At 50.9% G+C, this 16,952-nt stretch overlaps 2 protein-coding genes across 6 annotated transcripts in view; both read left to right on the plus strand.

Annotated features, from left to right (window-relative positions):
* Positions 1-372, plus strand: part of TMCO3 (transmembrane and coiled-coil domains 3) — a 31,525-nt gene extending 31,153 nt beyond the window's left edge. For all 3 annotated transcript variants that reach the window (XM_079903240.1, XM_079903238.1, XM_079903239.1), the window contains one exon: positions 124-372. In XM_079903240.1, coding sequence (XP_079759366.1) covers positions 124-237 — 114 coding nt within the window. In that variant the 3' untranslated portion in view covers positions 238-372. The remainder of the gene's footprint in view (positions 1-123) is intronic.
* A 13,416-nt stretch (positions 373-13,788) lies between these two features.
* The window catches only part of TFDP1 (transcription factor Dp-1), a 29,268-nt gene continuing 26,104 nt past the window's right edge, over positions 13,789-16,952 (plus strand). The window contains exons 1-2 of one of the 3 annotated variants that reach the window (XM_079903242.1): positions 13,789-13,911; positions 14,655-14,729. In XM_079903242.1, the coding sequence (XP_079759368.1) occupies positions 14,718-14,729 (12 nt within the window). In that variant the 5' untranslated portion in view covers positions 13,789-13,911; positions 14,655-14,717. Of the gene's footprint in view, positions 14,039-14,086; positions 14,484-14,654; positions 14,730-16,952 lie in introns of those variants that run through there. The other 2 variants (XM_079903241.1, XM_079903243.1) reach the window with 2 other exon arrangements.

Below are 16,952 nucleotides of genomic sequence, written 5' to 3' on the forward strand. Positions count from 1 at the left end.
GGCGCCCCAGTCCCCGGGACCTCTTGGGGAAGGGGGCGCCCTCGTCCAGGCCGGGCACCAGAGGCTCGCACGCCGTGATGCGGAGACACGCCCCCGGCCGCGCTGACGCCCCGCCCCCGGCAGGTGTACCTCCTCATCCTGAGTGTGACCACGCTCAGCCTCCTCCTGGCCCCGCTGCTTTGGCGAGCGGCCGTCGCCAGGTGTGCGCCGCGGCCCGAGAGAAGGTCCAGCCTCTGAGGACCGCAGCCAGGCGACCGGCCGGAACTGGCACCGCGTTCCCGGACCTCAGAGTCTCCCGGAGCCCGCCTCTGCGCGCAGTGATTATGCACCGTGTACATGTAACTCTGCGTTTTACAAATCGCCTTGACTCCTTTGCCTGGATGTGCCTTTTCTTCAGAAATTAATGTCAACTTTCTGTTGTTATTTCATCAGTTCATGTTTTTTTGGAAAAAAAACTAGGAGGCTTTTTTATTTATTGTACAACTTGTAAACCGTTGGTCGATGTTTGTTATTAAATGTTTCTGTGACGTGAGCTTTTAATTCTCAGAATGTGTTTGGAAAGTTACTTTTAATCCTTAAAGTCTATGTTTTCTAAAAGGAGACAAGTTCTTCTAAATGTCTTTTGCTTTTTATTACAATTTTAAACAATACTTTCATGTCAGTTTTTATCAGGTAAATCATTCTTTTAAAATATTTGGTTTTGAATCACAAGACTATGCATTCCTTAATAAATATCATTTATGATCAGTATAATTAATTGAAATTTATTGAAAACCTGTCTTTTTAATTAGATTTTTATGTTGAACTAATCTTTGTCAGATTTTAAAATTAAGATGCAAAAAAAAGGTGGGCGGGAGCTTCCCTGGCGGTCCAGTGGTTAAGACTCCATGCTTCCCCTGCAGGGGGTGGAGGTTCGATTCCTGGTCAGGGAACTAAGATCCCGCTTGCAGCATGGTGTGGCCAAAAAAAACAAAAGAAAAAGAAAATTAAGGTGTGTCATCTATTACCTCACTTTTATAGAGGCTAAATGAACGCAGAGCTGCTTGTACAGGCTGAGTTCTGACTTTGAATTCGAAAAGTGTGTTGGTGATTACGTGCCCTTTTTTTTTTTTTTTTACTTTTGATGTTTTTTTTTTCATTCCATATATTATCCAGTCTCACATGCTCACAGTGGGGTCAGCAATTACAACAGCCTCCTTGTCTCCCAGCTCTGATGAGACAGAGCGGCAAGACAGCCACAGCTGCGGCCAAAGTGTGCCCCATTTTAGAAAACCACACAGCTGAAGATCTGATCCTTACACACATTTCCCTAAGGGGCACCTAAGTTGAGTTTTCCTATAAATACTGCCTTTAAGGGCCCAATGATTTGTCCACAACACTTGGTGTAGAGGGACAGAGATGTTAGGTGTGATTACGGATCGCAGATGTAAATTATGGGTTGCAGTAATACTAACTAAAACACATTAAGGTGAAGTAAATTGTATCTAGTCTGAAGTAAATCAATGGAGAAATGATGTAAACGTGCTTATTTTTAGAAACTAGCATTGGTTCTATTCATTTTTAAATCATTCCACACGGCGCCATTCCCTCGGGATCCTTGGGCGGAGTGGGAGGTGTTAGCTGAGGCACCAAGCCCTCCTGCCTTGCCTGTAACCCTGCACCGTGTCTGTCTGTGTGCCTCTCCCTCCGGCGTTGTTCTGTTTTCTCTTATATCTCCAGCACCCACAGCAGAGCTGGGACCTCTTAAATTTTGTTGAATGAAACCTATCTGATGTGCTGACATAAAGTTCTCCCTGAAATGTGGAACTAACATCACTCTGTGAGACTGAAGTAATTAATAAAGATGCAACTTCGTGACAAGAGGAAATGCTGTTAGAAAAGCCCTGCTCCTTGGAGAGGTCTAGACCATCAGGACGCCCCAGAGCCGTGGGGGCTTACCCCACCAGGCCCACTCTGCTCCAGCCTGCTCCTTGGAGAGGTCTAGACCATCAGGACTCCCCAAAGCCGTGGGGGCTTACCCCACCAGGCCCACTCTGCTCCAGCCCCAGGATTGGCCTCGCCACCTTTTACTCACCGGTGTCTTCACCCTCACCTCTCTTGGTCCTTACCATCTGTAAACTTGCTCCAGTCTGCCCCCATGGTGAACTCACAGAGCCCTCTGTCAACCCCTGTCCTCTCTCTCCCCTCACCTGCAGACTCGCAGAAGGCTCAGAGCCCTTCTAACCCCCGCACCTGGGGCTGCAGACCACCTGCCTCCCAGATACCAGCATTGACCCATCACCATTTCCTCTGGGCCTGTGTGTGGCCCAGCAGTGATGAAAGGAAAAAACGTACAAGTCAGAATACTCTACTTGGTAACGCTGTTATTCAGATTTGAAGGAGAAATGAAGTTTTGCAGATAATCAAGACATTCTCCAATTTAGATCACATGCTAGGCCACAAAACAAGTCTGCCAAAATTTAAGAAAATTGAAATCATATCAAGCATCTTTTCCAACCACAACAGTATGTGACTAGAAAGCAACCATGAGAATAAAAACTGCAAAAACACAAACACATGGACGCTAAACAATGTGCTACTAAAAAACCAGTGGGTCACTGGAGAAATCAAAAAGGAAATTTAAAAAAAATACCTGAAGACAAATGAAAGTGGAAACACAATGATCCAAAAATCTATGAGATGCCGCAAATGCAGTTCTAAGAGGGAAGTTTAAAGTGATACAAGCCCACCTCTGGAAACAAGAACAATCTCAAATAAACAATCTAACCTTACACCTAAAGGAACTAGAAAAAAGAGCAAACAAACCCCAGAGCTAGTAGAAGGAAAGAAAAAGAGCAGAAAGAGAGAAGAAAAGATGAAGAAAAGAGAGGAGGCCCAAATAAAATCAGAAATGGAAAAGGAGAAGTTACAACCAACACCACAGAAATACAAAAGATTGTAAGAGATGACTATAAATGATGATACACCAATAAAAAGGACAACCTAGAAGAAATGGATAGATTCCTAGAAATGTACACTCTCCCAAGACTGAATCAGGAAGAAATAGAAAATATGAAAAGACAGATGACCAGTAATGAAATTGAATCAGTAATCAGAAAGCCCACAGGAAACAAAATCCAGGACCAGATGACCTCATGGGTGAATTCTAACAAACATTTAAAGAAGAACACATATTCTTCTGAAACTATTCCAAGATATTGGAGAGAGAGGAACACTTCCAAACTTATTCTGTGAGGCCAGCATCACCCTGATACCAAAACCAGACAACAATATTCCAAAAAAAGAAAATTACAGGCCAATATCACGGATGAGCATAGATGCAAAATTCCGTACAAAATATTTGCAAATGAATTTGCAAAATCCTGGACAAAATATTTGCAAATGAATTCAACAACACATTAAGAGGATCATACACCATGATCAAGTGGGATTTATCCCAGGGATGCAAGAATGGTTCAATATCTAAATCAATTAATGTGATATACCACATTAACAAATTGAAGAATAAAAAAAACACAAAACATGATCATCTCAATAGATGTAGAAGAAGCTTTCGACAAAATTCAATATCCATTTATGATAAAAACTCTCAACAAAGCGGGTATAGATTGAGCATACTTCAACAGAACAAACACCATATATGACAAGCCCATAGCTAATATTATACTCAACGGTGAAAGCTGGAAGCATTTCTACTAAGATCAGGAACAAGACAAGGATGCCCACTTTTGTCATTTTTATTCAATGTATTATTGGAAGTACTAGCCACAGCAATCAGACAAGGAAAAGAAATAAAAGGCATCCAAATTGGAAAGGAAGAAGGAAAGCTCTCACTGTTTGCAAATGACATGATACTATATGTAGAAAATCCTAAAGATTCCACCAAAAACCTATTGGAACTAATACACAAATTCACTAAAATGGAAAGATACAAAATTAATATACAGAAATCTGTTGCATTTCTGTACATTAACAGTGAACTACCAGAAAGAGAAATTAAGAAAACAATCCTATTTACAGTTACATCAAAAAAAGAATAACATACCTAGGAATTAATCTCACTAAGGAAATAAAAGACCTGTACTTGAAAAACTATAAGACGTTGATGAAAGAAATTGAAGACAACACACAAATAGATATTCCATGCTCGTAGATTGGAAGAATTAATATTAAAATAATCATTCTACCCAAGTTTATCTACAGATTAAATGCAATCCCTATCAAAATACCAATGACATTTTTTTTTTTTTTACAGAACTAGAACAAATGATTCTAAAACTTGTGGAAACATAAAGACTCCAAATAGCCAAAGCAATCTTGAAAAGGAAGAACGAAGCTGGAGGTGTCATGCTCCCTGATTTCAAACTATACTACAAAGCTGCAATAAACATGGTACTGGCACAAAAACAGACACATAGATCAGTGGAACAGAATAGAACCCAGAAATAAACCCATACTTACTTGGTCAATTCATCTGTGACAAAGGAGGAAAGAATATATTATGCAAGGGGGAAAAGACAGCCCCTTCAATAAGTGGTTTTTGGGAAAACTGGAGAGTACATGCAAAAGAATGAAATTAGAACATTTTCTTACACCATATACAAAAGTAAGCTCAAAATGGACTAAAGACTTAAATGTAAGACCTGAAACCATAAAACTCCTAGAAGAAAACATAAGCAGTACACTCTGTGCCATTGGTCTCAGCAATAATTTTTTGATCTGTCTCAATGCAAGGGAAACAAAAGAAAAATAAACAAATGGGACTACATGAAAGTTAAGGAAACTATCAACAAAATGAAAAGGTAACCTACTGAATGGGAGAAGATATTTGCAAACAATGTATCCAATAAAGGGCTAATATTCCAAAATATACAAAGAACTCATACAACTCAACATCAAAAAAAAAAAAAGAATAAAACAGATTAAAAAATGGGCAGAGTATCTGCATAGACATTTTTCCCAGGAGGACATACAGATGGCCAGCAGGCACTGCTGGTCAACGTCACTAACCATCAGGGAAATGCAAATCAAAACCACAAATGAGGTAGCATCTCACACCTGTCAGAATGGCTGTTGTGAAGAAGACTACAAACAACAAACGTTGGTGAGGATGTGGAGAAAAGGGAAGCCTTGTGCACTGTTGGTGGGAGTGTAAATTGGTGTAGCCACTATGGAAGAGAGTATGGAGATTCCTCAAAAAATTAAAAAGAGAACTACCATATGACCCAGCAATTCTACTCTTGGTATGTAACCAAAGAAAACAGAACACTAATTCAAAAAAATACATGCACCCGTATGTTCATTGCAGCATTATGTACAGTAGTCAAGATGTGGAAGCACCCTAAGTGCCCATCAATAGATGAATGGATAAAGAAGATGTGTTGTTTTTATGTACAATGGAATAATACTCAGCCATAAAAAGAATGAAGTCTTGGCCATTAGTGAGAACACAGATGGAACTAGAGGGTATGCTGAGTGAAATATGTCAGAGAAAGACAAATACTGTATGGTTTTACTTATATGTGGACTTTAAAAATGAACAAACATGACAAAACTGAAACAGAGTCATAAATACAGGGAACAAACAGGTTGCCAGAGGGGAGGAGCGTGAGGGAATGAGTGAAATAGGTGATGGAAATTAAGAGGAGCAAACTTCCCATTATAAAATAAGTGAGTCACGGGGATGAAATGTACAGTGTGGGGAATATAGTCCATAACTATGTAATACCTTTGGTGACAGGTTGTAACTAGACTTATAGTGGTGATGAATTCATAATACATACAAATACCAAGTCACTGTGTTGTGCACCTGGAGCTAACATCGTGGTGTTCAATAAGACAACAACCACACCACAGAACAAAGACTAGCTGCGGCAGGATCCCCAGGAGTGACGAGCACTTAGATCAGAGGGGAAGGTGTGACCATGTAGCATCATACCAGCCCTTAGCAGTCTGGCCAGACTCCCACACGGAAGAGGGAAGTTTTTACCTTGTTGAGGGCACTGATATGCCATCAGCTTTAACATAACCGTCTGGGATAGTCTGCATGGATATGTAGGCAGACAGCTAAGGCACGACCTGAGAACGCCTCTACACCCCATGGCCCTCAGTAGAGAAAGCACAGACTGGAGTCCAGTGTACAGGTCAGAGCATGCAAGTACCTAACAGATATACGTGTGTGTGTGTATATGTTGTTCTATTAATGTGATACATTACATCGATTGATTTTCTTATGTTGAACTATCTTTGCATTCCTGGAGTAAATTCCCCTTGGTCATGGTGTATAAGTTGATGAAAAATATGAATCTACAAATCCAGGAAGCTCAATGAACTCAAAGTAGGGTAAAGTCAAAGAGATCCACACGGAAACACGTTATAATCAAACTCAAAAGACAAAGACTGAGAATCTTGAAAGCAATGAGATGTGACTTACCACTTACAAGGGATTCTCAGTAAGATTAATAGCCAGTTTCTCATTAGAAGCCATGGAAGTCAGAAGGCGGTAGAATAACGTATTTGAAGTACTGAAAGAAAAAAAAAACAACCTGCCAATCAAGAATTCTATATCCAGCAAAACTGTGCTTCAAAAATAAGGGAGAAAGTAAGCTATTCCCAGGTAGACAAAAGCAGTGGGAGTTCATTTCCACTAGACCCATTCTACAAAAGATGCTATAGGGAGTCTTTCAGGTTGAAATGTAAGGACACTAGACAATAACCAGAGGCCATAGGAAGAAGTAAAGACCTACGTGAAGGGTAAATACACAGGCTAATGTAAAAGCCAATATTGTTGTATTTTTGATTCTCAACTCCACTTTTTATTTTTCCTACATGACTTAAATGGCAAATGCATAAATATAAATGTTATTGAAAAAATAATGTATAAATATGTATTAATATGAATTAAATTCCCATATCACAATACATAGATTGGCAGATGGATAAAAAGTAGAATACAACTATATGCTGTCTACAAAAGACTGACTCTCAACCTACGGACACACAGGTTGAAAGTGAAAGGATGGAAGGTTTTACCTGCAATTTGTAACCGAAAGAGAGAAGGGGTAGCTGTACTAATATCTCACAAAATAGATTTTAAGTAAAAAATTGTTACAAGAGACGAAGAACATTATATGATTATAATAATGATAATATAATGTCTCTTGTCACTTGTCACAATGATAAAAGGGTAAATTCGCCAAGAAGATATAACAGTTATAAATGTACATATGCTAAACATCAGAGCTTCTAAATATACGAAGCAAACACTGACGGAATTGGAGTATAGGCAGCATACCATAACATAGGGGATTTTAACACCCCACTTTCGACAGTGGATAGAACACCCAGGAAGAAGGTCAGCACGGAAGCAGCGGACTAGCACGGCGCCATAGAGCACTGCGACCCGACTGACATACGTAGAGCACCCCCCCAACAAGAGCAGAATACACATTTTTCTCAAGTGCACGTGGAACATTCACCAGAGTTGGGGCCTTGGAGACGTCGCGTCCACTTTGTGAGACAGCAGTGCGTTAAAGAACGCCTCGTACTCAGAGTCTATTTACTCAGGCGCCCCTAGTTTCTCACCAGCTCAGAAGCAGGGGCAGTCCACTGGAGAATTTTAAGCAGGAAGTGTCATGATCTACTTTCCGTTGTCTGTAGTGAGGGGCGAGGGCAGGTGCACAGAGGTGTGGGTGGTGGTAATGACTGCAATAGGAGGTGGTGGGTACCTGGAGGAGGTTACTCACCCGGCCTGGGCCCGTGGAAGAGGCACAGCTGAGGGGCCCTGCAGGAGCCATGGACAGAGGGGGTTGCAGCCACCAGCCAGTGTGGCCAGGGAGGAAGAGGGTCCAGTGACCGCAGGGCGACAGGTCGGGGTGGGGGAGGGGTGGGAAGAGCCCTCCAGGGACCAGGTGGGGATGGGGCAGGACCAGCAGGTCTTCCTTCCTGGGAGTGCGTCCTCTGTCTTCCTCTGGGGACTGAGCTCCCAGAGCACCCCAGCCCCTGCACGCCGCCCATGGCACGGGCACGTTTTCAACCCGAGCGTGTCCGGGTGCTGGTCTTGTGCCCTGAACGTCTGTCCGTGTCTCACTGTCATGTTCCTCTGCAACTCGACCGTCAGGAATGCTTGCCCCGACCTCCCTGACCCATCCCGTCTGTCCAGCTGCCCAGCCTGCCCACATCCACCTTCCCGGTCCTCGCCTGGCGCCTGTGAATCTGGGCCGGGGGCTGCCCCTACCCCTTCCCTCAGCATCCACTGGTGCAGCTCTTGGTAGCAAACACTTGCGTTTTGGAGGCTGTTGGTGTCTGAAGCAACTCCCTATAGTGAGGAAATGTGCCCTCATTAACACTGGCAGGAGGCGGGTGCCACGTCCCACCCTGGGAGCCCGAGAGGCACCGCCACCAGGAGCTGGAGAGTAGAGGAGGCCCACCCAGGCTGAGGCACCTGTGCACAGTTCTGACTCTGGATCAGGAGCTCTGGCTGGGTGCCTCCAAAGCCCTTCCAGCCTCCGCGGCCCCATCTGTGCGCCGGTGCTGCTGGGTGGGCGTCCGAGGGCGCCCAGCTTCCTCGGCCCTTGTTGTTGTTTCTGAGTCCAGACCTCAAGTGACCCCTGACTCTGTGGCCCTTCTCAGTCAGTCCCCAGAGCTGTGCTCTGCAACCTCTCCTCTGCCCACCACGTGCCTTACTTCTCTGAAACACAAATCTCTCTTCATCGTTCAGAACAAACTGATAATTGTCTCCTCACGCCCACTCTCTGCCCCCTTTTTTTATAGAGCTTGAAATGCTTGGCAGGTAAAGGACCCAGAATGATGACTGCATTTCTGGCATCACTTACAGCCAGGTGTGGCCCCAGCTAAGCCAGTAGGACTGTTATGGTCTGAATGTTTGCAGCCCCAGTGAGGTGTGAAAGGTGACAGGACATGCCGCTCCTTCGGGAGAAGCTCTGGGAACAGGGCAGAGGCTAACCCTTTCACCTGGGAAAGCTACATGCGTCAAGGAACTCTGTCTGTCCCAGGAGGACGTAGGTGAGGAAGTCAGGAGAAATGCGTGTCAGTGAAGGGGACTGGGGTGTAACCTGCACAGGCACCTTACTTGTCTTCTGCATTTCCCTGTCACCTCCTGCGCACCCTTCTTTCTTTTGTCTTTAGCTGGACGTGGTCTTTAAGCCTGAGTTCTAAGCCACTCTGGGAGTTACTCATCTTCCGCTAGGTGCTCCCCTGTACACACGAGGTACACACGTTCACCTTCTGCTTTTCTCTTGTTGATCTAAGGGCCACAGCCTAGAACTTAGAATAGAGGGGAACTTATTTTTCTTCTGCTACAGGCGGTGTTTGGCGGTGGGGGTCTTTAGGGGGTAAGGAGGTCATGGGGCAGAGCCCTACAGATGGGATTAGTGCCCGTGTTGGAAGAGGCCAGGGAGCCAGCTCACCTTGTCTGCCCTGTGAGGGTAACGAGGCAGCCGTCTGTGAGCCAGGAAGAGGGTCCCACCAGAACGGCACAGGCTGGCGCCCCGATTCTGGACTTCCGGCCCCGTAACCGTGAGAAATAACTTCTGTTGCTTATACGCCACCAGTCTGTCGTGTTTGGTTGTAGCTGCCCTGCCCGCGACACGGGTGTAAGCAGCTACAGGCATTTTCCAAGATGTGTCCTTTTCTGCATGTGCAGGAACACACACGTACTCACGTGTGCACGTGCACGCTCGCACACACACACCTCAGCTGGTCATAGCCCATCTCAGTGTCACCTTTGCTGCGAAGCACTCCCTGACTGCCTGCAGGGGCCATAATCGCTCCTCTCTGCTTCCGCAATTCCAGTTTCCAACCATGCAGGGAGCCTTGCCCCCGCGCGTTGTATTTCATTGGTGGCGGTCTGTCTCTCCCGTCCGACTCTCAGCAATCCTGTATCTTCTTTCTTTCTGTTTTGGCCGTGCCGTGCAACTTGAGAGATCTTAGTTCCCCAACCAGGGATTGAACTCTTCCCCCGCCCCACCCCTGCAATGGAAGCACGGAATCCCAATCACTGGAGCGCCAGGGAATTTCTAATCGTGTCTTATTAATCTGTGCAGTGTCAGCACTCAGATACTACCTGGCACATGTTTAGGCCTCAGAACTGTTAGGTGAGTGAGGAATGTAGGACAGGTAAAGCTTCTGAAATCGTGGCTTGTCTTCTTATCAAAGAACTATATTTCTATCTACTTATTTCTCAGCTAAAGGAATCTGAGCATCGGAGAGGCTGAGATTACTTGTCCAGGGTCATTTGACTTCCCTTCATCTCAGCTCCATCGTAGCAGGTTGGGCTGTAGGGCCCTTCTCTGAATCAGCAAGGTAAGTGGACAGCAGTGGGGAAATGACCAAAGGCTTTTGGTTCTACCCAAAGTGAAGTTCCCTAAAGTTGTGCTGTGGGCTCTGGCGCTTTTCCTCCTGGCTGATGGTAATGGATTCTGTCGAGGAAGGACATGACATAGGAGAGGTGGGCCTCCAACCTTACATTGTCGGATTCCGTGGAAAACAACCTGGGTGTCATCTTAGCCGGAGCAACACCGAGTCACCCAGACGGAACACTGGGGTGAATTGCGGAATTAATGGGCAAAGGAATGAAAGGGGCTTGAGTACATCTGAGTCAGATCGGATGCCGTGATCTTCTAAAATTTGTTGGATCCAAGGGGAGCTCTTCGAAGGACCGTGGCTTCAACCTGTAAGTGGTTGTGCAGGTGTTTAAGGTGCTAAGGACATAGTAATGTCAGAAGGCCGAGGACTGACCCTCCTTCCCAGAGGGGGACTTGGCTTTGACCAGAAATTTTCAAAAGGAGTCGTGATGTAAGGAAGGGAGAAACACGGACGTCTTCGTGTGTCTGGGCGGTGGGTGGGGCTCAGAAGTGGCGACCTCCGTGGGGAGAGGACCAGGGGATTTTTCCTGAGGTTTGCAAACAAGTCATCCAGCCACCCAATTCACTTACATTTCATGTTACACACAAATAAGTAGAAAAAAATTTTCTAAAGATGCCGTTATTGATATTTGGCCAAAGAAAGAGAAAATGTCACTTGTCCATATGCAGAACCCCGCCCGTAAGTCCCATGAGCCCCTGCCCCCCTCCCTGTCTTCCCACCTCTTGATGTCACCATTGCCATGGTTACCCAAGAAGGTGGAAAACAGAAAACTGCTGGAGAAAAGGCCAGTCATTGAGAAGGGAACCGAAGACAAACTGGATATCTAACAGACAGATTTAGAATTCAGATTTTCAAGGGATTAGAAAACTTTCTCTCTCTTTAAAGGAGAGTTTAGTGGGGGTGGGGGAAGGCTTTATATCACACTCCGAGACTCAACAGAGCAGGTGCCCAAAGAAAGAGGAAGCTTGTGAGAGGTGAGCCGTTTTCCTGGGAAGGACGGGTCACTTCCTTCTAATAAAACACAGAATAGCACCATTTTCCTGTGGTGTCCTGCACGACACAGCAGTGATACAGCCCCTGGGAGGAGGAGAGAGTCAGCACTGAACGGAAGCGGCACTACGGGCTGTGCTTCTGTACACCCCCCGACGCAGACTGGACGTGGAGCGATCAGATGAACACGGGCGTGCGGCTCACCACACACCAAGGTTACTGTTCTGCCAGCCTAGGGGTTTAAGGTGAGGCAGTGGCAAAAAGCCTTTGGATGCTCAACCCCAAATTGTATTCTGTTACCTTTTAACACAGGCACAGGGGCTCTGGGGGGCACCTGACTATGGAGGCAGGGAGGTTCCACGCAAACCAGCCTCAGCAGACTTAGTGCTGCGGTAGCTCCTGCGAGTTCAGAATGTTTCACTAGTGACTTCTGCGCAGAAATTATTTTGAATATGAGAGCTAGTTATCCGTGTCAATGTGGTTGAATTCTTGGAATCTTGACTCTGTAGGGAGAGGTCTAAGAGTCGTACTCTGGCCCAGCGTTTCTTTCTCACTCTGAGCCCCCAGCCGTCACCAAGAGGCTTGCTGGCTGTGCACTTGGGTCCAAGGGCTGGGAGTGGGCTTCCACCTGCCGTCTGGGGGTGAAGATTCCAATATAGTAAACAAGAAAGAATTCCTGGGAAAGAACTGTGGGGCTAGTAACACATGACCACTTGAGGGACAGAACGGAGGGCTGTAGGTTCCGACACCATGGGGCCCTGGTGACCATTGGGGAGCGGTGTGCATTTCACCACAGGGAAGCGAGGTGCTCTGCCCGCAGGAAAGCAGGACTGTCCCTCTGAAGCCTTTTATTCCCCCCTTCTCCTCTCCATCCCTGTTTCTCTAAGTGCAGTGTACTAATCAGCAGAAAGAATGGGAAGATTTCTGCTCTTCAAGAAACCAACGCTAACCAGGGCATTAACAGTTCAAGACTGGAGTAGTGGGACTTCCCTGGTGGCGCAGGGGATAGGACTCCGCGCTCCCAATCCAGGGGGCCGGGGTTCGATCCCTGGTCAGGGAACTAGATCCCACACGCATGCCGCAGCTGAGTTCATGTGCCCCGACTAAGGAGCCCAGCCTCAACCAAGACCCCGTGCAATCATATAGATTAAAAAAAAAAAAGACTGGAGTGGCTTTGCCAGCTGGTATGGGCATAATCAGCATAACAGTGGTTAATCGTGAAACGCTCCCAGTCCTGGGTGGGGGCAGCGACACCCTAGGTGCAGGGAAGGGGCCTTCTATCCACCCTCCAGTCCTCTGACTAGGCGCTGACCTTTGCACTGGCTCCCAGGCCCCGCCCACCCTCTGCTGGGTCTCCGGCAGCCGGCCCCATGCCCTTGGCCCTGCCGGTGGTGGGCTACAGGAGGGACAAGTGTCCAGGGCTCAGTATCCACTAGGTCCAGTCCACCCGGCGATAAGGAGCAAACCCGCACCCTTCTGCCCCGAGGACACGGAATCTGGCCAGAGGCCGGGCGTGGGCGTGGAGCCCACCGGCAAGGCAGGAGCAGGAGAGCACCCAGTGGACAGGGCCCTCCACCGGCGTGCGCACACACCCGGTCTTCTCCGTGCACCTGCACAGGCACACGCCTGGCCTCCTCTCCCTCCTGTGCACGTACACATGCACCCGCCCATACACGCCCACGGGCACAAACCCAGCCTGCTTTTCTCCTCCGCGAGTACACATACACGCTGCGCACACACTGGAACCCTGCTCCTCCAAGTCCGCACATCTGCACGTGCACGCGCGCACACACACACACACACACACACACACACACACATTCGACCCCTGTCCTCCGTGTGCACATGTATACCTTGCCCCTGGCTATGCACACCCATCGCTTGGCCCCCGTGTGCCTACACAGCCACACACACCAGGCCACTGTCCCCCGAGTGCACACACACGCGCTTGCACCCTGGTCCCTGTCCCCCATGTGCGCACACACGCCCGTGCACCCCCTGCCCCGATCCCCCAGGTGCGCACACATGTGCACACATCCCAGCCCCTGTTCCCCGGGTGCGCACACTCGCCCGTGCACCCCCGGCTCCCATCCCCCGTGTGCGCACACGTGCACACATCCCCGGCCCGGCTACCCCGCGCGCGCACCGCCGCGTCCTGGGCCAGGCCCTCCTCTCCATCCCCGGTCGGCGCGCGCACACACGCGGGCACGCGCAGGCGCAGCCCATCCCCTCGGAGCTCGAGCGCGGGCCTCCGGGCGGGAGGGGGAGGGGGAGGAGGGGGAGGGGAGGGGGGGGAGGAGGAGGAGGAGGAGGGAGCCGAAGGCGCGAAAAGGCGCGCAGGCGCGCTGCGGGAGCCGGGCCGCCGCCCACGTCACCGCGCCGCGCACGTCACGCCGCCCGACGCTCGCAGGGTGAGCCCCGCGCCCCGGCGCCTCGGCAGGGCAGGGACCCCGGCCGAGCGCCGCCGGGACCGCCGCCCTCAGCCCGCCCGCCCGCGTGTGCGCGCCCGGTGTCCGCGCGCCGACCGCCCGCCAGGTGCGGCGGGCCGGGGTCCCGGAGGGGCGCGCGCGCTGAGCGCCCGCGGACCCCGCCGCCCCCCGCCCCCGCGCCGCGTGCGCCGACCCGGTCCCCGCGCGCCGAGGGCCGCCGCGTGGGCGCCCAGGTGACCGGCCCAGCGGGGTCGCGGGCCGGGGTCCCGGGCGGGGCCTGCGGGCGGCCTCCAGGCGGAGCGGCGCGCGCGTCCGCGTCCGCACCCGGCGGGGGTCGGAGCGGGGCGGGTCCGAGCGCGCGGGGTCTGGGGCGCGGGGTCCGGGCGGCGCCGGGCCCACCTGCCCGCCGACTGCCGGTTCCGGCGCGCGGGGGGCGCTCGCGGGTGGCGGCCGCGGCCTAGTGACAGGCCGGAGGCCGGGACCCCGGAAGCCCACCTGTCAGAGTTACCGGTCGGCCGGTGGTCGCGGGTGGGCCGGGAGCGCCAGTGGGAGCGCGTGTGCGCGGGGCCGCGGTGCCAGGCTTATCCGCGCGGGGTCTTTGTGCGCGTCAGGGAGGCTGGGCGGGCATCCTGGTGGCTGACGGGCTGCCCTGCCTGGGATGACTTTAAAGTCTCCAAGGTAGGGGGCATTTCTGGGCTGCGCGCGCTCTGGGGATGGGGTGTGAGGGTTTGGAAAGGAAGGCACCTGCTACCCGGAGGGGCAGTGGGGACAGCGGTGGTGCTGGGGGAACGTTGGTGTTACTTCTTATTTCATCCTTACTCATTCCTCGTTTTTCCTTCTTCTTACCAGAAAAACCTTCTTTCTTCTCTGGAGGGTGAACATTTATAGCATCGATTTCACGGATCTGGTAACATGGCAAAAGATGTAAGTATGTTTGCTTCTTGCTGGACAGACGTTTGCCTAGTGCTGTGTTCTTGGTAGGTTCCCACTTTGTTTCAGAATGACCACACATAAACCACAGAAGAGTTGATTTTCAGGCTTTTAAAGCACATGAAACAAGGTAAAGGTGAAAAGAAGAGGAGAAACCCACAGCTTGTGTGGAGCCGTGCGCCGGCCTCCGCCTGGGCTTCGCAGGCCTGAACGCCGGGCGGTAAGCTCCCTTAGGAGGCTCAGTCGCAGCCCAATTTCTGGGTCCTGCCGACGGTTAACTCGTAAATCAATCATGCCCTTGTGGGAGGACGCCCTGAGTGCAGGAGGGCTGGGCCCGGCCCTGGGCTGCGCCCCGAGCACCTGCCTTGTGTACCTCGCGGGAAGCTAGTTCAGCTTCGATCCGTAAAGCGCTGAGCACTGGTTTCGGCAACTCTTTGTCTCAGAAAGAGTGAAGTTCGGTGATGGACAAAATGTGGTAAAAAATTCTCCTTTAGCTTTATATTTGTTATGAAGCTATAGGACGTAGTGAGTGATTTCTCTTCACATTTTGCAAGAAACAGGCTTTTAGGCCCCCAAATATATTTTATGGGCCGTGTAGCCCTGTACTACTCTTGGTAATAGTTAACTGAAACCCCAGCTCTGTCCTTCAGTGTTTCTCAGAATGTGCTGTTCTGTGAACGTTAGGGAAAAGAGGCCGTGGACTTATCCACTCATTAATTGCACGGAAGTACAGCCCGAGACACAGCTGGAGGCGTAAAATGTGTCTGTATCTGTGGGACCACATAACAGGTGTGAAGTCCTCCCGCCAGCGTGTGTGGACTCGGGTGCCCCTGTGTGGTGTCTGTGGGTATGAGTTTATCATCTCTGTCGGTCGAAGGCCGTGCCTGCTTCTCTGCTACGTTCGCCCCAAGGACGCGGGCCGGGCAGCAGGCGTGCAGTGAGGGCGCTGCGGTGCCGGGGCTGGTGTTCGGGGGCCGAGTTTCTTGCCCTCCTGTGTGAACCCCTGGAGGAGAGCCATCTTCCTGCTCCGGGGCGTCTGGGGGAAGTAGAGACAGACGGTCACGGCCCCGGGCCCGGCTGCAGGAGGAGGACTGCTTAGCGGCCTCTTCCGATGGTCCCTCCTGGAGACACAGCCCCGCAAAGCGCAGGCAGCCCGGTGGCTGGGTGGAGTGATGCAGGACCGTCCGTTGCGATGTGAGTAGGTGACACCAGCCGTGGAGGTCGGCGCCGTGGTGATACCGGCCTGAGGAGATGCAGGTGAAGTGGCCTTGCCTGTGCTGAGCTAGGGGCCGTCAAGTGTGCTGGAACCAGGTCTCACTGGGGCTGGGGGTCAGCGGGCTGGAGGCCACGGCCGGGTCAGGGCTTGGCCCGTGTCCCGCTGCCTGAGTCTTAAGGAGGGTGTGACGTTTGAGCCCGGGAAGCCGACCCTGGCAGCCAGCGGTAACTTAAGCAGTGGGGCCTCAGTGTGGTCGCTCGTGTAAGATCAAAGCCCCTTGAGTTGAAGGGGGTGGTGGGCTGGGACTCCAGCTCGACAGAGCTCTGGGGGCTCCGTGGGGGACTGCTGGGGCTGGAGGGGCTGGGACGGGGCAGCGTGGGCTGTCCCCCTGCGGTGGGCCAGTCTCCTGGGCGTACCTGGAGCTTCTCTCTACCCCGTCGTAGGTGCGTCGGGCCCAGGGTCCTGCCCTACTGGGCCGAGGACCCCTGGCGAGCTGCCGGCCTCGCGTGGGGTTTGGGGTTTGCCGGAGCCGTGACGGTGACCCCGGCGCGTTCCCCCTGAACCCCGGAGAGTGGGGGTGGGGAGGGTGAGGGCACGGGAGGGTGAGGGCACAGGCCGGTGCGCCTGAGGCCGAGCTGCCCGCCCGCCGTGGGGCTTCTGTGCCTAGTGCACGAAGAGGTGAAGTCTTCGTGTGTTTTTCTAAAAGGCGTCTGGACAAAACGCTGTCATTCCCGCGTTTAACCATTTTCCGGCAATACGTGGAAAGAAGCCTGGTGGCTCGGGGGTTCACCACCACCGTTCCCTCTGGAAAGTGCGCCTCCGCGCCGTCCTTAACTTCCCTGGCCCCTTCGTTGCTCCCGGGACCCTCGGCCCTCGTGTGTGGGACTCACACCAGAGCTCAGGGGCTGTCCTTAATGTGCACGTGGCGGTGTTGCCACGATTTCCTGCGACGAGGCCCGTGGGTCAGAGGCGCGCGGGTCGAAGGTGGTGGCGACGCTGTT

The sequence above is a fragment of the Stenella coeruleoalba genome, assembly GCF_951394435.1.
Source record: "Stenella coeruleoalba genome assembly, chromosome: 18".
Lineage (NCBI taxonomy): Eukaryota > Metazoa > Chordata > Mammalia > Artiodactyla > Delphinidae > Stenella > Stenella coeruleoalba.